The 21,735-nt window shown below is 44.1% G+C and overlaps 1 protein-coding gene across 1 annotated transcript in view; it reads left to right on the forward strand.

Moving 5' to 3' along the window:
• The first annotated feature begins 4,404 nt into the window (after nucleotides 1-4,404).
• LOC142027818 (electroneutral sodium bicarbonate exchanger 1-like) overlaps nucleotides 4,405-21,735 on the forward strand; it is a 46,066-nt gene continuing 28,735 nt past the window's right edge. Inside the window, exons 1-2 of the mRNA XM_075022019.1 lie at nucleotides 4,405-4,584; nucleotides 5,316-5,474. Of these exons, the coding sequence (XP_074878120.1) occupies nucleotides 4,405-4,584; nucleotides 5,316-5,474 (339 nt within the window). The remainder of the gene's footprint in view (nucleotides 4,585-5,315; nucleotides 5,475-21,735) is intronic.

Below are 21,735 nucleotides of genomic sequence, written 5' to 3' on the forward strand. Positions count from 1 at the left end.
TGAGCAATAGTTTTTAAGTCTTGCTTAGATCTGACAGCAGTAAAAGTCCCTTGTGAACTTTGAAAAGGCAATCTCAATCCAGCTGCTGGTGTTTAGGGCTACACAAGATGAAAAGTGCTGTAAATGACAGAATCTATCTTCTAATAGATTTGACAAATGTGGGGGCTGAACCTGTGCACGATGGGAGCTTTTTTATTGACTTGCCAAAAGCAACAGCTCTTGTAACTTGCACGACTGAAATAAACAGTAAAAACATGCAGTGATGCAAGTTGCTGAGTAATCATGTATCCTTCCAGTGAGCAGTAAATGCCTTTTTGCTAACTAAATGCTATGTTCAAGAAGAACAAAATATAAAGAAGATGCAATAAACTTCAGAGTAAATCTGCCTCTTGGGTATCCAGTACCAGGCTGCAGTTACTGTGTGACTTTGGGTAGACTGCCTAGCTCAGGCTCCTCAGTTTCTTCATCTGAACCAGGTGGTTTGTAAGATCCTTCAGATCAATGGATGAGGGATTATTACTCATGTTGGGGTATTTTTAGGGACTTGCTAATTATTGCAGTCTTGGTAGGTTGATCTCTCCACTTGCTCACTAAAAAAGTTTGTTGCTTTTTCCACAAAGCCTAAGTAGAAGACAGGTGCTCTTCATCCGGCACTAGTAGTTTTGCTCTAGTGTGTGTGTATTTTTTTACTTTCCCAGAAAGTTAAAACAGTCCTCTTAAATAGTGTTTTAAGAACAGTGCTATCCAGGTAATATAATGTACGCTATAGTCACCAGCAGGTCAGCTTCTTGGAGAAACAGTCCTCACTGGGTTTATCAGCGTGACATCTGTTGAAAACAGGGAAATTCTACCACCAGCTGAATTTTCATCAGGGACACTTGATACCAGAGAGGAATATTGCAGGGCTGTAGCACACACTGTGGCTCCCAGACAGGTTGCATTGCTCCGCAGTGGCTGGGTGAGCATGACCTCAATGGAGACTGGGATCCTGTGCAACTGCTGGGAGTGTGGGGGCACCGGCTGTACTACATGCCACGTACCGCAAGCCCTCAAGCTGACCGTGGGGAGTGAACTTCGGAAGCAGTGGTGTGACAGCAAAGCCTCCAGCTGAGGAACGTAGAAATTCCTCAGGCAAACATTAATCTTTCAAGGGCACATGCTCTACTGGTAGCCAAGCAGAGAACTCCCCCTTTCTCTAGCAAAAGAAATCCACTTCGAATAACTAAAATCTGCGCTTAAACCTTAATAACACAATCCATGATATTTTTTGAAAAAGCCAGTTGTTCCCACGCATGCCTTTCTAGCTAGGATTGGGGCACTGAAAAGATTAAATCTCATCATTCTGCAAATCTCTGTATTAACTGACTGCAAAGGCAACAAACACAAACTGCAAAAGTGTCTCTTTTCAGCAGATACCCATGGCTGCTTCTTGGACAAAATTATCTGAATCACTGATGGGCACGTTTAACTCCAGTCGAAGCCCAAGCTGCCTATCGCATTCGTCCCCAGCGAAGGTCCCAGCAATATACAATCTTAGTAATTAGTCTTTGCCCTTGTCTCAGTGCAATTTTTCCCCCCCCCCTGCTAAAAGCTTGGGTGTAAAATGCTAGCTATACAAGTTTAACTCATGTTCATTTCCCCCACACTTTTTCCTCTTAATTCTCCCTGTCTTTTTAAGAATTCCCCTTTATTCTTTCTCCCTGCTGGTTTAGGATTTTGCAGCAGCAGAGAAAATATTTTGTTGTAGTGATTGTGAAGAGTATTTTCCATACAGGTATCACTGAACTTTAATGGCACTATACAAGTGGCACTTAATTTTTTATATGACCTAGATGTTTTCTGGTCTTTCCACTCAATATTTGATTTGGGAATCTGCAGCAGTGAGCTGGAGGAAATGAACGGTATGGTAAATTCAGCAGAGGAGGAAACTTTGGAGTAAAATACTGTAGCTTGCTCTGCTCTGGGGAGATAAGTCATTGCTCAGTTGCAGTAGGGCACATAGGGATGGTGTAACGATCCCTCAGGCAGAAGCAGGAACCCTTCAGTACACAGACATCCCCACATGTTCAGCTGTGGCAGTGAATTTTGGTCCCAGGACCACTTCTGTTTGACTGGCAGGGCTGTCCCAGCTGGTTGTGAGTTCCTGGTGCCACGCTGAGCCTTGGAACTGGGGCTGAAAGTGGTACGCAAACAGCACACACTGGCTTGGGCTGCAGTCTGTCATGTATGTCTTGTATGTCATGTCTCCTACTCCCAAGAGAGAAGGAAAGAATTGCTGCTGCTGAGCATGGCAAGAGGAGTGTGGGGAGCATGTGCAGATAAGCGTCTGGATTTTGGTCCCACCCGCAGAGGCCATGCCACTCTGTAGCAGTCTTTCACTGTCTTCTCTTTCTTTGGTTGCAACTCACGTAGCCTGGGGTGTACACATGCAAAGACAATGGTGAGAGAGAGACGGCACGGGATATGTGGTGTTCTTCCCATTGTTCTTATAAGGCACTAAGTAAAAAAGTGAAAAGCATGATTATTTATTAATTCTGCTGTGTAACAGGCATATGTGACCACAGACTTGCAAAAGACATTAAATTTGCAAAGTCAAGCCCTCAGAATACTTGTGCAACCTTGATGCAGCCCTCTGTGTGCGTACAGTTAGGAAATGGCCTCTAACTACAGAACTGCAAACTGGAGGGAAGCATCAGAGTGGGAAGGATGAATAATGGACGTGAGTTGCAAGCTGTTTCTTGGGGCAGATAATAAAAAAAACTTGAGGAATGAGGGTGCAGTCAAAAGAATGAAGCAAGGGCATGTGGAGTGGACAAGTGGTCTGGGTTGTCTATATCTGGAGACTGCAGGGCACAAGAGTTCCACATATGAATGAAATGCTCTCTGGAACTTTGGAAGAGAGTTTTCCTTCAGGAGACCCGCAGTGGGATCCAAATGACCCTGTAGACAGGAGAAGGTTAACTCGGTACCAAAGGTGGGTATTGTATGGAGTGAAACATGCAATGCCAAAAGCTCTGAATTGGTCTAAATTATATGAGATAAAACAAGATAAAAATGAATCTCCTTCTGTGTTTTTGGAAAAATTGAAGGAAACTGCTCGAAAATATACTGATTTAAAATTGGAAACAGAGGCAGAACAGCAACAGCTGGCCTCGATTTTTATGGGACAATCGGCACCTGATATAAGGCAAAAGCTCCAAAAATTGGAGGGGGAGGACTCAAGAAATCTGAATAAAATGTTAGGAACAGCATGGAAAGTTTACAATAATCGGGAAAAGGAGGAGGAACAAAGAAAAGAAAAGAAAGAGAAGATTAGAGAATGTAGGTTAATAGCTGTTTTAACAGGGGGTGCAGTAAGAGGAAGAGGACAAACCCGAGGAAGAGGAGGTTTTAAAAACTTTGGTGACCAGGACCCTAATGCACCTTTAGGAATAAATCAGTGTGCTTATTGCAGAGAGAATGGACATTGGAAAAAGGATTGTCCTCAGCTGCAAACAAATCAGCAAGAGGCTGTGAAAATGATGACTGACTGAATGAAGGGGACCGGAGGGGAGCCCAGCTGAACCTCTGGTTACAATTAAGCTGGGAAATGATAAAGTTGAATTTTTAGTAGATACAGGAGCAGTATATTCTGTTTTGAATACTCATAAAGGGAAATTAGGAGACAAAACAGCAACCATAATTGGAGCGACTGGGAAACAGGAAAATAGACCATTCTTTCAACCCCTTGATTTAAAATTTGGAAATAAGGCAATTACACATGAATTTTTGTATGTGCCAGAATGTCCGCTACCCTTGTTGGGTCGAGATCTGTTATCCAAATTAAATGCACAGATAGTTTTTGAGGGAGGAGAAATTCTTTTAAAGATACCGGAGTCAAAGACAGGAGAAATATTGATGATACAGGAGAAGGTTAAGACTCAAGAGATGCCACAAGAAGTTGATGATGCTGTGATCCCTACAGTTTGGAACACAGACATACCTGGAAAATCTAAAATGGCACAACCTGTAAAGGTGGAACTGAAGGAGAATGTGAGGCCAGTGAGATTAAAGCAATATCCAATTAAACCTGAGGCTAGATTGGGAATCAAGAAATTAATTGATAAATTTTTGAAATATGGAATTTTAGAGGAATGTGAATCTGAATATAACACTCCAATTTTACCGGTGAAAAAGCCATCAGGAGAATACAGATTAGTACAGGATCTGAGAACAATAAATCAGATAGTGAAAGATATACACCCTGTAGTGGCCAATCCATATACACTGTTAACAGCTCTAGGGGAGAATCATCAGTGGTTTACAGTGCTTGATTTGAAGGATGCTTTCTTTTGTATACCCCTGGAAGAAGGAAGTCGGAAATTATTTGCTTTCAAGTGGGAAAATCCAAACACAGGACGAAAAATGCAATTGACATGGACAAGACTGCTGCAAGGGTTCAAGAACAGCCCAACAATTTTTGGGAGCCAGTTAGCAAAAGAACTTGAGATGTGGAAACAAGATGGTCCCAAACCTGGACATTTGCTCCTTCAGTACGTAGACGACATACTGATAGCTACGGAAGAGAGACCAGCGTGTATAAAGGTAACAATTGATCTTTTGAACTTTTTGGGGCTAAGTGGATACAAAGTCTCTAGAACTAAGGCCCAAATAGCAAAGCAGACTGTAATATATCTGGGTTTTGAAATCTCCCAAGGACAAAGACAGCTGGGAACAGAGCGGAAAGAAGCAATTTGCAGTATCCCGGAGCCGAGAAATACCCATGAATTGAGAACCTTTTTGGGAATGGCTGGGTGGTGTCGGCTGTGGATAATGAACTATGGTCTGTTGGCTAAGCCATTGTATGAAGCTCTTAAAGGTCCACCATTTGAATGGGGTCCAGATCAGCAAAGGGCTTTCAAGAGTTTAAAACAGGCCCTGATGACAGCACCAGCCTTGGGACTTCCGGATTTGACTAAAGACTTCCAGTTATTTGTACATGAAAAACAACACATTGCACTAGGAGTGCTGACTCAGAAGATGGGAAGTTGGAAGCGACCGGTTGGATATTTTTCCAAACAATTGGACTTTGTAAGCAAAGGCTGGCCTGCTTGTTTGAGAGTGGTAGCAGCCACTGTGATGATAATACAGGAGGCTCGAAAAATGACTTTGGGAAGAATGATGGTGGTATATGTGCCACACATGGTGATATCAGTGTTGGAGCAAAAGGGGGGTCATTGGCTGTCCCTGAGCAGAATGATGAAATATCACAAGATGATGTGATTTTAAAAACTACTAATTTGACTAATCCTGCAGTCTTTCTGAGTTCTGTACAGGAAAAAGGACAACTGGAACATGATTGCTTGACTACCATTGAATATGTATATTCCAGTCAAGAGGATCTGAAGGATGTACCTATGGACAACCCAGACTGGGAATTGTACACAGATGGTAGCAGTTTCATTGAAAGTGGAATTCGCTATGCAAGATATGCGGTAACAGCTGAAAAATCAGTTATAGAAGCCAATACCTTGCCGAGCACAACTTCAGCTCAGAAGGCGGAATTAGTGGCTTTGACAAGGGCTCTAGAATTGAGTAAAGAAAAGAAAGTAAACATCTGGACTGATTCGAAATACGCATTTGGTGTGGTCCATGTCCACGGGATCTTATGGAAAGGGAGAGGATTATTATCCTCTCAGGGGTCCAACATTAAATATAAGGAGGAGATTTTGCATTTATTACAAGCAGTACAGAAACCTAGTGCAGTAGCAATCATGCACTGTAAAGCACATCAATCAGGGAACACAAAAGAGATTGTAGGGAACAGATTAGCAGATAAAACAGCTAGGGAAGCAGCCAAAAGGAATACTTTACAATTGGCATTGATTCCCACAAAAACTATTGCATTACCAAAGGAAAAACCTAAATATTCAGAAGAGGATGAGAAATTGGGGAAATTATTAAATGCAAGGAAAAATCTGGAAGGATGGTGGGTGACATCAAAATGACAAGTAGTGGTCCCACCATTTGTAATGAGGGAAATAGTGCAGACAAAACATAAAGAATGTCATTGGGGAGCAGAAGCATTAGTAACCTTTTTGAGAAGGCAAGTAGTATCAGTGAAAATGCTAGAAATAGCTAAAATGACAACTGCTACATGTGAAATATGTTTGAAAAACAACCCAGTAGTAAAGAAAAAGGTCCAAATGGGGATATTGAAATCAGGAATGGAACCAGGGGACTATTGGCAAATAGATTTTTCAGAGTTACCTCGACAAAATGGGTATCGATACATTCTGGTGGGGGTTGATACTTTTACAGGATGGCCAGAAGCCTTTCCCTGTCAGACCAACCAAGCCAAGGAGGTCATTAAATGGTTATTACAAGAAATCATCCCGAGATTTGGAGTGCCTATTGGAATCTCTTCTGATCGAGGTTCCCATTTTGTTGCAGAAGTGGTCCAGGGTGTTAGTAGAATTTTGGGAATTACATGGGATCTACATACACCTTGGAGACCACAATCTAGTGGAAAGGTGGAAAGAATGAATCAAACATTGAAAAGACAAATTAGTAAAATATGTCAAGAAACCAATTTGAAATGGCCTCAGGCACTCCCATTAGCCCTTTTACGAGTTGGGGTCCAACCAAAGAGTGGGACACTGATTAGTCCTTATGAGTTATTGTATGGAAAACCTTATGAATCTCCTGAACCAAATTTGAGCATACATTTAAAAGGAAAACAAGATGTGTGTGACTATTTACTTTCTTTAGGAAAAACTTTAACTGCGCTGCGGAGTGCGGTTGTTTAGAGCAGACCTCTGTCTTTGGAAAATCCGGTACATGACTTCCAACCAGGTGATTATGTCTATGTGAAGACATGAGCTTCTGAACCTCTACAAGAACACTGGAAAGGACCCTTTCAAATATTGTTGACTACTTTCACTGCTGTCAAGATTGCTGAATCAGATGCATGGATTCATTATTCAAGAATAAAGAAAGCACCAACAGGGAATTGGAGGTCTAAGGAAGTTGGTCCTTTAAAACTGAAACTTTATAGATAAGTTGCTATGTACTTGGGAAAATAATTGTGTAAAGCTTATAATATTAGGGTTACTATTAGGGATACTGTCAGGGGCATTGATCCTCTTGTGTGGTATAGGCTGTGAATATTTCCTCATAAGTTGCTGTAAGCGTAAGATACAAAGCAGATGTAAGATTATAAAAGTAGAATCATGAATTGACATGGTAAAGGAATAAGTAGTGTGAGGTAAACAAAATGAGGCGATTATTGCTTAAATTATTAATCTTGATATCAGTCGCTCCTGGGATGTTGATTCAGGATAATCTAGTTTTACAATTGATTCAGGGTTTTGAAGAAGAAAATCAATCATAAAGCTATGATTATCCAAGTTATTGACATCAAAATGGACAAACAATCCCAGAGCTTCTTTTAGCTTATAGTGAATAATTGATAAATTACAGTGAAAGTACTGAAGTGATTTTCAAAACTTTCAAAGGGGGGAAATGTTACCAATACTTGATAAAAGTTGAAATTTTACTTAAGTCAGGTTTGGTTAAAAGGTAAAAATTGTAGAAAATAGGGGTTTGAAGCTCACAATAGCTATAGAAACTAAGGAACATACAAAATGTGCAGTATGCAATCATAAAAGAATAAGTCTTGTCTAAGATCGGTTAACCATAGAAATTTTGACAGATTTGTTAGGTTGTAGTGTTTTGTTTTAAGAAACTAAGAGAGATTGTTATGGACCTTAGTTCCGTTGCTTAGAAACCCCACTTTGATCAAGATTCCAGTTAGTGGCATTAAGTAAGATTAACCAATGAATGTTTTAGTATAAGAATATTGATAAGGTGGTGTGACTGAGGGCCAATCACTAGAAACGTTAAATTCAAGAATTAACATTGAATGTACTTTCATGTAAATCTAATACATGATGGCAAAATCGTACTGCGCAGAATCACATAAGAGAGGTCAACTATCGGACAAGGTGAGGAAGACTATGAAAGACCACCAGAGGGCTTCTGAAGACCACCAGAGACTTCACCACGCCTGCATAAAAGGACATTTACATATGCTAATGATTTATCGGACAGTTGATGATTATGTATGACATTTCCCAGGCATCTAGTGAATATCTATAACAGGTGTGTATTTAACCTGCATGATCAAACCAGACAGGTGCACACACTAGGTGGAGGGATCCCCTGTGTGCCCAGCGCTGCAATAAAGGAGTGCCTGCTTCTTAACTTCTCATTGCCATTAAGGAGTTTTATTCCGGTTTTCGGCGACGTTACCACCCGGGACGCCCCCCAGCTGTTTCCAGTGTTTTAAAACACACCGCAGAGGTGATTTTTTATGGAGTTCACTTGACTGTCCTGTTCCCATTATCAATACCTTCAGTATACAAAAATCAGAAAGTCAAATATCAGAGCCTAAGTCAAAATACCAAACAGAATCAATCAGAGATCTAATGTCATATCCAGAATCAATAGTCAAATACCAAAGCCTTAATCAAATTACCGAGACCAAACCAAATGAGTATCTTTGCCTTCAACCAGCGAGACGAATACCCTTTACCAGAGGAGTACTTCTACCAGAATACCAGATTTTTAAGGATCCTTTTATATTTCTTCCTTGCTGACTTCTCTTAGTCGGGCTTACAGGTAAGAGTACCAGACCAGAATACCAGAACCAAGTTAATCAAAAGAATGCCTTTAAATAAAATCTTACCAGTGGCCTTGGCTTGTGAGCCCAGGGAACGGGGATCAAGGGTCTCCCCAAGAAATCTCAGTGCCAGCTGGAGGTCCTGCGATCCCAAGTCCATCGAGTCTCAGAAGCCTCGTCCCATCTGGGTCACCAAAATGACACCGAAAAGCTGGTCGAAGAAACTCTCAAAGACTCGTTTTGGCGTTTTAGAAAGCAGGCATTCTTTATTGCAGTGCTGGATGCACGGGGGATAGTTCCACGTAGCGTCCATACCACAGCTTTAGCACAAACAGGTTATACAGAATAAGTAATTGCATATTAATCGAATTAGTGTACATATACATAAAAACGATCCCAACTGATTATCTTAGTACTGCCTACATCCGATCATGTGCAATGAAGGATCCCTTTGAGTCGAAGGGCTGCTTTTGCGACCACCGACCCATTGAAGTTCTTGCTGGCTGTCCTTGAAGTCTTTATTCTTGTCCTTGTTCTTTGATCTTGAAGCTTAATGCAGCTTCAATCACATGTGGTCAGTTTCAGCATTGTTCTCATCTAGTGTACAGGAACATCTCGTCATAAGAGCAAAGGACTGCAAAACTTATGAAGATTTACTAGTTAGTCCCTTGACTACACTCTTGTAATTATCTCCCCAGTTACCCTTTGTCTCTTGTTTCAGCCATAATTTTAATGCATGATCATTTATCAAATCTCACTTAGTCATCTAGCAGCAAACCAGTTTTCATAGAAGGTACAAAATATTAAAAACATAAAAGTTTGAACGAACCACATGAAATGTATGGACATATGCTATCAAGTTCAGTTATACACATTCGATTTCCAAAGTTCTTCCCCAAAACTATTACCGGGAGTCGCTTATCTCGCACAGTTTCTATCGGGTTGAAGTTCCCCCACTTCGAATTAAAGGTCCAGTGTTCTTTTCTTCTACAGCACATGCCCAAGGGGGGTGTGTGTGTGTAAGTGTTTTGGTCGTGAATTGAGTCGGTGGTCTGATCTGCCCCTGCTGCCTTTACCTTTCCTCCGGTTATCCAAGATTTTTGCTGACTTTGTGCCTATTAGCAGCTTTTCAGCTTCTCGGCGCCTCCTGGGGTAGGATGGTCCCTTCTTCTCAGCCTTTTCGTTCTCCTTCAGGGGCCCAGTCGTTAGCAAGGCATGCCTTGTACAGACAAAGGATCTCTTATTTCACAAGACCTCTTCTTAAGTAAATGCCTCCTTCAGTCCATGGCTTCTCTCTCCAGTCCATCCTCTTTTGTTACTGTGAAATATGTTCATCTGATTCGTGTCACTATAAACAATGCTAGGGCCGCATAATAAAATGTGACCCTCACTGTCTATGTAACCTTTAACCATTTTGTGGATCCTCGTCTAACCGCAGGCCGGGAGGAGACAGATGATATGTGCATAGTTCGTTCTCTTTTTGCCAGCCCAGAGCCGGTTTTGTTGTTAACTATCCTGGAGGAGAACTGAGGCATTTGGATGTGTGTTTGGCCTCAGGGATTGCAGTGCTTGGGATCTCGATGGGCCATTTGTGGTGTGCATTTGTTGAGGGGGAGGTGTCTGTTGTGAACTTGTTTGGGTCCTGGTGACCGCAGCCGGTGCTGTGCAAGGTGAGACCAGTTTCTGGGAGAACTACTGCACCCCCACAACCAGGAGGTGGAGAAGAACACTCCTAGTATGAATATGTAACGAGCGTTGGACTACAAAAGAAGCTGTCTTGTTTTTCGCGGCGCGCGTTGTGGTAGAGCAGAAGCTCCCGGCGCGCCCAGCGCTGTTTGCTTGCCTTTATTCATTGAATAAATTGTTAACTTTGATTGGAATCCTGTTTGGGACTAAATTCATTTATAACAGTTACTCCTTTGGAATCCAGTAAGATGGAGGCCTGCTGCCCCTCTGCTAAGAGAAGCCTCTTGACTGAGGTAAGCACCACTGCAGCCCTTGGCTGCTCTTCTCGGGATCTGCTCCCTCCCTGTTTCGGGGTTGTTTGTGTGTGTGGCGGGTTTTTTTTTGTGTGTGTGTGTGGCGGGGGAGGGTCCGCAGGGCCGTCTCCTGGGAGAAGCTGCTCGAAGCTCCCCCGGCTCGGAGCCGGACCCGCCTCTGGCCCAGGCCGAGCCCCTCAGCGACGGCGGTAGCGCCTCGGGGAGAAGAGATTTCAGAAGGGGAAGGCCCCGTGAGGGAGTCGGGGGAGTGGGACGTGAGAGGAACCCCTCTGCGGATGCCGAGGTCAGGGAAGGAGGAGGGGATGCCCCCGCAGCCCGCGGGGAGGCGGCAGGCTGTCCCCCCCAGCCCGTGGAGGGGAGCGGGGGAGCGGATGTCCCCCAAAATGGCCGCGACTCCCGCGCTGGAGCAGTCTGTGACGGAAGGACTGCACCCTGCCTGTGGAAGGGACCCGCGCTGGAGGAGTCTGTGAGGAACTGCAGCCCGCGGGAAGGACCCACGCTGGAGAAGTTGGTGAAGGGCTGTCTCCCGCGGGAGGGACGGACCCCCCGGTGGAGCAGGGGCCGAGCGCGGAGTCCTCCTCCCCCTGAGGAGGAAGGAGCGGCAGAGACAAGGGGTGAGGAACCGACCCCAGCCCCCGTCCCCGTCCCCTGTTCCCCTGCGCCGCTGGGGGGAGGAGGTGGAGAGAGCGGGGAGTGAGTGGAGTTGAGGCGGGAAGGCGGGAGGGCTCCCCGGGGGGAAGCTGTTCTCAGGCTGGGTTTTGCTTCCTCGTAGCCTTGTTGTGATTTGATGGGTAGCAGGTTACGTTGATTTGGTTTCTTCCTCAGGTTGAGCCTGTCTTGTGACCGTGACCGCAAGCGGGGAGTGATCCCTCCCTGTCCTTGAATTTGAGGAGCTGTAAGTCAGGTCTTCTGTTCTTCAGGGGTGGGGAGGAGATCTGACTGAAGGGTGCTAATTGTACTTTGTCAGTGGAGCTAGGCTTACAGATGAGGATGGGTTCTCTGAATGACATGCAAGAGGCGCCTGGTGACTCTTGGAAGTAAGTGTAAAAAGGCCATCCATAGAAATATTTTGGCATTTGAATGTCTGCTGGGAAAAGCTGCAATTTCAGCAGAAAAGAAGTATGTTTTTTTGATAGGCGCCCTTCAGTGATATCTCAAATCTGTAATTTAAGCACTAAGAAACGCAACGATTACTATTGTATTGATTTGGTACTTTGTGTTCTGGTTAGTTCTTTGGCTTCAAATACAGGTACGCCAACACATGCTAAGCTCTAAGTTGATGTGGAGAGGATGGTTTTTACTGAGATGTGAAAACTCCCTGTTCTGTAACCAAATCTTTTTATGGGAAGCATTGTGGTCTTGGACTTGGAATGAGCTGAAAGTTAGTGCTTATTTCCACTTGGAGCTTTATTTTGGGTTTTCAGGCTTAATCCCAAACTGGTGATGATGCAAAGGTAAAAAGATGAGAGAGCATCTTTGTTTTGCAGACTGCTGAGAGGCTGGGCAGTAGGCCTATGAATGTATTTTGCTGACTGTCTGGTTTTGCAGGGTCTAAATGACAGAACTGCTTGTGGAACCCCATTATCGGTGGGCTGACCGGCAACCTCAAGGCAAGGCCAAAGCCGACCATCATCAGTGGCCCGAGACCTCCTGAAGAAAGCTTAGCAGATGGACTAGCAGCAGTGGACAGTCCTGAGGCATTGGTGAAAACATCTTTCAGGTCTGGCGGATATGAGCTTACTTTTGTTTATCCTTGAGAGGATATGTTTTTAAGATGAAGTCTGCAGTGTGGGTTTGGTGGGAGAAATGGGTCCCGAAGGATTCCGCAGTGCTGCGTATCTGTACTGAACAACAGTGAAAAAAGAGGTCCATAAGTAATACTGGCTGGACTTGTCCTTTACTTCTCTGACCTCGTTAGCCTTCCTAAAAGATGAAGAACTAGACAGATACAAAGTCTGTAACTAGTCAAAATGGTGAGGAAAGACAGCTCACCCTAGGAAGATGTCTTTGAAGGTTGGCACTGTTTCTTCTGAAAGTGGTTTAGTGATGAAGAGTTGCGCTTTAGGTCAGATGATGTGCTTTATTGATGCGAGGGAGAGCTAACCCTTTTCCTGTTGATGTGATGTCTTGAGAACTGCCTAGCATTAATTTATTTTGCCAAGGAGAAGGATTCTGGCCAGGGGCTTGCGAGCAAGCGATCGCTGCTGTTGTAAAGTGTGTGATAGATCTATTGCTGGGTTTTCCTACCTCTTATTTAATCATGTGGACGTACCGTTGTCCGATGTTTCTTGGAGGCATGTTTTCTGAAAATGATTTTCTCAAAGTGAGGTAAACTGGAGAAGCCGAGTGATCTTTGACCAAAATGTGAAAATTGGCGTGCCCAGCAAAAGCGGAGTGAGTGGCAGAATTTGTTTTTTCCAAGTGTTTTTTGAGCCTTTTTTTGGTCGTTGTTGAAAACCTATGCTCTACTTTTCTTTTCTAGTACACATACATGTGTGCAAGCATGAAATGGTTTTTGCTTTGGATAAATTTCTCTTGACTCCAGTGATTTTGATTATACCTCGGTCTGTCAAACTTATTTCAGTCTTCGTAGAATTGTGATTTTGAAGGCGCTGAAGTTCAAGTCATTGTATTAGGTGGTAATTTCAGATACCTTGTTTATACTGCTTGATTTTTAAAAACATGTTACCACAAAGTGAGTTTGTCAGTCTATATAAATGAATCCCGTAATTCCATGGGGCGTTTTCATCCTTTAATATTTCCATTGAAATGATTCAGGACAAGTGTTTCAGAACCTTTTATGGTTTTATGGTGAGCCGTGGTATTGAATGGCTTTTAAACACTTTGTGTCTCTGGTATTTAAAATGTGTAATTTCAAGAGATCTAACTCTTTTTCAGCTTTCACTTCTGATACCAGATTCTGGGTATCTGCAGTCCTTAGGTTGCCATCGTCACGATAATTTCAACCTTTTTATATGCCCAAATAATGTCGGAGCGTTTCAAGTGGCATGATTTGATCATGTGAGTAGGGGTGACTCTTGGAAGAAGTGAGCTTGTACATAGCATGAAGGGTTGGAAAATGTCATTAAGCAAGATAGTTTTGCTCATGCAGTTTAAGTGTCTTTATAAACATTACCGAACCTTTGTATTTCACCAGTAGAGCAATTACTGTACAGTGTGGCATTTTTGGAGGCTTTTATAGATGGGAATCCAAACAAATTGTTGTTCCAAAGTAAATTTTAATTGTCTAGTTTCATAAAGAAAGGAAGCCCCGTGTGCGCTTGAGCTGTGCAGGGGAGTGGAAGAGAAGATGGTACGTTGCAATTACTGTCTAAAGACACGAGAAAATAAAAACACTGTGGTGTTTTGACTGAGTTTGGGATCTTGTTGATATTATGGTGCAAACTGGGGCTTAGGAGGCAGTAGCATCTTTTGTATGATGGGCTGCATGTTTGATTCATCAAGGCCGTCTGTGGGTGGTGATCTTCAAGTGCTTCCGAGACAGAGTTTGCCTGGTGTGTCTGAGGGTAAGTGATTGCCTGGCAAGCATGGGCTTTCCTTGTTTCTTGTTTACTAGAGGCTAGTGGAAGATCTTGCTACCCTGTTGCCTTTTGGGGACTGAACTGTACTTTCCAAGTTGTCCGGTTCAGCATGTCTTAATTGGGAATCTGGTGGCTGAATCTCAGGGGGTGCGTGGGGCCACGTTGGGCTTGCACGAACTGGTTTTACAGAGAGAAAAACCAGGCCTTGCTTTCGAACGTGACTGCTACGAACTGTAAAATGCAGCGACTCCCTTGCTAGTTCTGATTCAGTGCTGTTGGAGCAGTGTATGGCGAAACTATCCCTTCCATGCGCAGCTAGAAAGAGAATGCCTCTCCAGTGTCAAAGGAGTGATGCTTGCTTGTGATTGCATATCTGTTTACGTGAATACATACAAGCAGCATGAAATCCCAGCTGCCACCTCTTGTATTAGATCTTGTTTTCTACTGTGCGGTACTTATTGTTCTGTAGCTTGGAAAATTAGGAGGAGATCTATGTTTGATTTTGTTCCGCTTCCAGATATGAGCTTGAAACGCATTTAAACCTTATGGAAGGAGGAATGTGACTATTTCAATCATTTTGGTTGTACTTTTCCTGCGGTAATAATCCATCTTTAAGATGTAAAGCAAAACCCAAATGAAACCAACCCCCTCTCTATACCCGGCATAAGTCTAGTGCATGATCCCTCCCTAATGAAAAAGTGTTCCGATGGGTCTTGATTGTCTTATACAATTATTTTACTATCTCTTTTCTGAAGATACCAAGAACCAGCCCCAGATTGGTCTATGCAAGGCTGATTACCTTTCTAAAGAGAGAATTGAAAGAGTTTGTAGTATCATCTTGTTTGGAATATTGCAGTGAGGGAGCAGTTGTAAGTAATTTTGTGTCTTAACTAGTTCTACTACTCCAGTGCTTAAAATGTAGATTTAAAATCCATTCTCACTGGCATTTAGTCTATTTGTCTAGTAAAGGCAGGGGAGGCCCCAACTGGAATTACATTTGAAAATACAGTGGACTATGGAGAATGGTGGATTATCCCCTTTTGACAAGGGAAAAAAGTATCATGAGACACATAGAAGTGATTAGCTTCTTGGCCCACACTTTATGCAACAAACCCGATATATCCACTGTCTTTCTTTGCACCAAGATGCAAGTTCACAATTACAGGGGCTGTGATGCCTTTCTTTTTGAATAGCTGTGCGTGGATCAGCATCCATGTACGTACAATGGTTGGCAGTGGCTGTGGACTGATGCCAGTGTGGAATATTAGGTGGTGGGCGTACGGCCTTGTCCGGGCTGCATGATCTGGTTGTTGGCTGGAGATGTCAGCGGTTGCCGACACTGAAGCCTGTAACTCGGAAACTCTCTTCCCGGATCTGCTTTTTGATCTGCTTGGTCCCTGTAAAGAGTAGTGGTGCTATTGGTCTTGGTAAGAATTAACAGTGGTAATTACTGAGCTCTTTGGGAGACTGTGTAGTAACTTTACAGCCTGCTTTAGCTTCTGTGCGCCGCTGCCTGCCAGCGCTACCCAAGCAGGCATTTTGATAATGCTGGGCTGGCACCCAGCAGAGGGAGCAGAGAAATGAGAGACAGTTTGGGTGCTGTTCTCCCAATACCACCTAGAAGTTTGTGGAAGTGCTTTATATTGGAGGGTAAGAGAGAAACTGCTGCGTTTGTCCCCAGACTGCTGCCTGGAGTGAACCAAGTCACCAGGGTGGCACTGTTCCAGCGGAAAACTTGATGTGTCCAAGATGTCATCATTTCTGCTAGACTTGATTGGTTTTGATGTACGGGAGAGACGGGCTGTTCTTTTGAGTCCGAAGACCCAGGACACTGGATTGGGGTATATGACTGCGGTGGTGCTTATGGGATGTAATGGCTGTGCTGGATCTTGTGGCAGGAGAGATCCCATGGTACAAGGTGACGGTGACATCCAGGGAGGAGTGGAGATGCTCGCCTGAGACAAAATGTTCAGTGCAACCTGCCATCCTGGTCCAGGGCCTGTGTGACAGCTGAAGTTGGTCTGGAATCATGGAGTAGTCTGGCCGGCTCCATCTAGCACATGGGGGCTTGGGGCAGCAGTGATTCCAAAGTGATCAGCCAGGGTAGCAGGCAGCTGAAGAGTCAGCAGGTGAGGCAAAGACCCTCTGTCCTGTAGCAGACAAGCCTTACGGGATACCTATGTAGCTATACTGAACTAGGAAGTGATATATATCATCTGTTACTGAGGCCATATGTCCTGGGAACCAGAAAGGCAGATTGAGTTCCTTCAAGGTCAGAGTGTTTTTAAGCTCAAGGCTTGCATGGGTTCTTAATTGCTGTCACCTTTCAAAATACTTCTAGCTTGAGACTGGTAACACCCCTGCTTACCTTAATAGCTGCTTTTCCTATGTCAGCTGCAAAGTTTCTTTATCTTTCCAAGGAGGGTTTGCTTTGCTTCCCTTATCTGCTTCTGTTCTGCTTTGGGAGTCTTAAATGGCCCTGGCAGCTAATCTTCCTGTATTTCGGGTTCGGTTGTGAGTGATGTAAACTGTTGCTCGTGCCAGCGACTGGCCATTTGATCGACAGGATGGAGAGGATGCTGCAGCGCTCCAAATGCGAAAACTTCAGTCACAGCACCGCGTGCTGGGAGTCAGCCCACGAGGCTCAATCATGTGGGTCAAGGTGGCATCAGTGGGAATAAGGGGTACGAGCCAGCCTTCCCCCTACCTTGCCTGAGTCCTAGCAAGAGCCCATCTCTAGTGAGCTGGTGGAGAGGGACCTACAGGACTCCTTTAGCACCTCTCACGTTTTGACACTCTCTGGGCAGCACCGAAGCTTGGCTGTAGCTCCCTAAGCTAGTATGTGAGGTCTGAAAATCAGAGAGGGAGGTGATGCTATGCGGGAGAGCTGTGACCATGACCGCAGAAGAACAGGAGTCGAGGGCTAGTCGTGGGGTAGAATAAAGCCCGCCTTCCCTGCCAGGTCTCAGTATTTGTTTATTGCCTTTTTCATTTGGATTTTCTTCTTCTTTTTTTAAAGAACACACAAAAATGAGAGATGACTCTCACTTGCCCTAACTTGTTAAAAAAAAAAAAAAAAGACGACATTTTCTCATTGTTTTTTGTACCCATCTACTGCAGATTCAGGTCTCGCTAAACATTAAAATGTAAGCAGTCTCTCTGAAAACCACCCTTCTCAACATCTTTTTCAATCCAGACTTGTTATAAGGCACTTTACTTGCATTAAACTTAAATTCATCAGCGTTGTATTCAAACCTGTTGCTTCTTCCTGTTATTTATTGGTAGTCATTATGACAAATAAGAAGGGAAGAGTGTTCTGTTCATTAAGGAAATGGCTCCCATATCATTTGTCTCTCTTGTCTCTTCTTTTAATTGTGCTTCCCTTCTAGGTGCATGTCATGCTTTGTGAGAGCTGTGCACTATTTTCTTGGTGGATTGAGATTTATGAGTCAGAGGGCAAATGATCAGAGGAGAAAGATTTATGCCAGTTACTGTTCAAAGGCTGCATTCTCTCTCTCTTTGCGTATACCCACAGGGGTCCAGGAGGAAGGTGTTTTTTCAGGCAGTTGAAAGAGAAATGGACTTCTCTGTCTTTTGGGTTGGGGTTTTTTTTTGGTGTCCCAGTCTTCTTGTTCTTCATAGGATAGATGTATTATTGATGACAAGCAAAGCCAGAGATTCTGTCCCTGTAAATATCAGACACATGAAGAGACCCAAGTTGAGAAATTCAGATGGACTGTGGGTGTCCTAACAGAGCTGTGCCTCGGAAAGGCAGGGAAGAAATCCCCTTCCAAAATGGGAATGAGAGTTTGAGCTGAAGCTCCATGGCTAAACAAAGTCCTGGTAGTAAAGAAGTCCTGCTTTGAGGACTGCCCAGTGCCTGTCCTTGACCACCCTTCTCTGCCTGACGTACGTCACGTGAATCTGGTACCATAATAAACTCTGAGCATTTGTTTTGCAGCTGTGCAAGGCTTCCAGGTCTGTCTTTGTAAGCATGCAGATCACCCCCAGTCCTTGACATGGACTACGGTACCCCCACCACACACAGAGGACAAACGTATTTTTAAATCCGGATGGTGGTATACCTCTCCAACCACGTGAGTCTCAAATGTCTGTGCGGCACTCCTGTGGGTATACAAGGCTGTTCCCGGGTCTGTGCTTAGTTGCTTGGCTTACCGAAGTTGCTAGCCCAGTCTTCCTTGCAGGTTTTCAGAAGAAACTGTATATGGGCAGGGAGTTGTATATAGGAAAAGACACTAACTTAAGGATAGCCTTTATTCTGATAAGGAAGTGTTTAATAATGCACTATTTAGTTGTCTCCACCATGAGCGACTAAAAGCCTCTACCTACTAATATCAAACTGGGATGCCTTGCAATTCCTGTTGACATAATTTTTAGCCTGGTTTCCTAAGGAAAACTGGCTATCCTTTTCCAAAGGAAATTGCTGTATATCTCTCAGTCAGCCTTGCCGTTAAGTTCTTAAGCATAGCTGAACTTGATCAGTAGCTTAACAGAATGGTAGACATCTCAAAGGTGTTGTTGTGGTTTAACCCCAGCCAGCAACTAAGCACCACGCAGCCGCTCACTCGCTCCCCTCCCCCGCCAGTGGGATGGGGGAGAAAATCAGGAACAAGAAGTAGAACTCATGGGTTGAGATAAGAACGGTTTAATGGAACAGAAAAGAAGAAACTAATAATGATAACACTAATAAGATGACAACAGCAATAATAAAAGGATTGGAATGTACAAATGATGCGCAGTGCAATTGGTCACCACCCGCCCATCGACACCCAGCTAGTCCCCGAACAGCGATTCCCCCCCACCCCACTCCCCAGTTCCTATAGTAGATGGGACGTCGCATGGTATGGAATACCCTGTTGGCCAGTTTGGGTCAGGTGCCCTGGCTGTGTCCTGTGCCAACTTCTTGTGCCCCTCCAGCTTTCTCGCTGGCTGGGCAGGAGAAGCTGAAAAATCCTTGACTATAGTCTAAACACTACTTAGCAACAACTGCAAACATCAGTGTGATCAAGGTTCTTTGCATACTGAACTCAAAACATAGCTACTAGGAAGACAGTTAACTCTATCCCAGCTGAAACCAGGACAGGTATTTAGTTCCTCTCTGCTTTGTGAAAACTGCTGGTAGGATAAGAAAGGGTCCCAGTGAAGGAATGGATAGGAGAGAGAGAAGCTGACTTCCCAGAGTTGCTGTCTGGCTGAGCAGTGCTAACATCCTCTCTATGTAATCAGCACATCTGTAGCTGTGAAGGAGGCGCCATATGTGACCACACAAGCAGGCAGGGCGCTATTTGGAGGAAAAGCCCAAGGAGAGCAGAGCAGCAGGAGACACAGCAGATCAGAGAATGTGTTGCTGTGGGGAAGGTAGGAAAGATGTAAAGCACAAGTGCCTAAGAAACCAGTCACAGCTTGTGCTGCAGCTTTGAGTACTCGAAGTGCTGCTAATGAAAGGTACTCTTGTCACTACTGTTATGCTATAAATCGTGTCTAATCACCCTGGTGGAGGGGACCACATATCTTATTCGGGTTAATTCTATGCCATGACCCCCTGGCCTCTTGGCATGTGGTGACGCCCAGCGTGGTCTTTCTGTGCACATGCAGAGGTCGAGGGTTTCCTGATGTGAACTGGCTGTCCTGGCGTGTCACCTAATGGGCAGGAGCAGCTGGGTTTTCAGGCAGAATAGCCCTGGAAAGGGGCTGGTGGCCACCTGGCCTATTCCTCCAGCCTGCAGCTTGCCCTTGAAGGGCACTTGGGAGGAGGGGAATGTGGGCTCTGGAAGAGATTTATTGTCCTGGCAGTCTGTCCATGTCCTGTGGTCCATAAGTTGCTCACGCTGTTATTGAATTAAGGCTGTCATGGTGTATAATTGATTCCCAATGAGAAAGTGGGATAGTGGCTTTCTTAGTCTTGGCAGTCAGAGAGAGTGTGATGAGCTGAGCTAAGTGTCTTTGAATTGCTGAAGCCTTGAGTTCTTTAATTTGCATAAGCAAGAAGCATTAAGGCGGCACTCCAAAGGAAATTCCTATACAGTTTCATCTGCTTTTAAATGGCTGGCTGATGGCAATGAAGTTACGTGGTACGTTGTACTGTGATGCTTTCCTAAAGGATGTGGTAAAACATTCTCCAGATCCAATCCAATCAAGGACAGATTTGGTTTGGTTTTGAGACCACAAAACCTGCAAGTAAGAGTTCAGGAATATTTTGAAGGGAATAACAACAATAGCAATCGTGCAATGACCCAAAATAATCTTAAGGCTGATGGATAAGAGCTTAATCTTTGTTAAGGTCCTGCGTTTCTTCTTAGTGTGAAGAGCTTTGAAGGAGGAGGAAAAAGGGATACTTAGCTCCAGTTAATTGAGTGTGACAATCAGATCTGGAGAGAAAACTGTGTTCCGTCTTGGGAAAACACTAGCCATTTATGCATCGAAAGATCAATTTGAGATTTGTTTTTTTGATGAAACCCAGGAGAGAATCTATGCTAAACATTCACCTGGGACACATTGGAAATCCCCATACCTGTTGCAGGTGTCATGCATCCAATGGATTGAGTTGTTGATTCCCCCAGGAATGCTCTGACTACCAGCTATGGGTTGCTTGGAGTCCCCTGTTTGCACCCCCTGCTCTGTGTATCTCTCTTTTGACCCTGTGCTTTCTGATGAAGGTTTTGTCTGGTTTGCCTCCCCATGCAGAATGATTTTTGGTAACTGCTGTATTTTGCTGGAGATTCCTTTGCCAGGAATTCTAAAGCCCAGCCTAGCAGTGCCTTTGCAGAGAGATAGCAAGGTGTAGGTAAGCTGCCGTGAACTGTCAACACTCCTTACCCCCCTAACTTGCTAATGGCTGTTCTTTTATCTGGTTTTTGCCTGTTAGGCTGCCAACTGGCAACTTCTGGAAACTCTCTTATGTAATAGAAAGGTCTCATTTGGAAATTATCACACTATCCATCTGAGTACTCAGCACATGCTGATGTCAGAGCCGCTGTGCCTGTAGTTTGCAGATTGGGACAATTATTTGTAGTTGTAATAATTTTTGGATCTGAATCTACTGAAGTGTTCTCAGCAAGACTGCTAAAGCTATCATGTGTTAGCTGGTTTCCACGTGAACTTTATAAATGGATCTAAACTTTATAAATTGACTCCGGTTGTTTTGAAACCAGGCCTGTAGTTTAACTTTGCTGTCAGTGCAGCACCAGTACTCTGGCAAAGAGCAATCTTGTATCTTCTTTTGGTGGAAAGGCCTTTATTCTGAGGTGTGGCAATTGACCCAGGAATGTGGGCTTTGGGTCCCCATTTGTGCCCAGGGCTTCCTTCTGTTATGTCTGTAGCTTTGATCTGTCTCTTCTTTCATGTGAGCTCTTGCAGTTCCTTGTCAGAGCAAATTTTCTCTCAGCTCAGCTGAGAAAGGGCTAGACCTGAAGTTGTGTTTCTTGTAAATGAGAGCTACTGAAGAGCATTTCTTGTAAAAAGGAAAACTCTCAGAAGCTTCTTTTGCTTCCTCTTAAATGATGTGCGCAAG

Source organism: Buteo buteo, unplaced genomic scaffold (assembly GCF_964188355.1).
Source record: "Buteo buteo unplaced genomic scaffold, bButBut1.hap1.1 HAP1_SCAFFOLD_59, whole genome shotgun sequence".
Taxonomy (NCBI): Eukaryota; Metazoa; Chordata; class Aves; order Accipitriformes; family Accipitridae; genus Buteo; species Buteo buteo.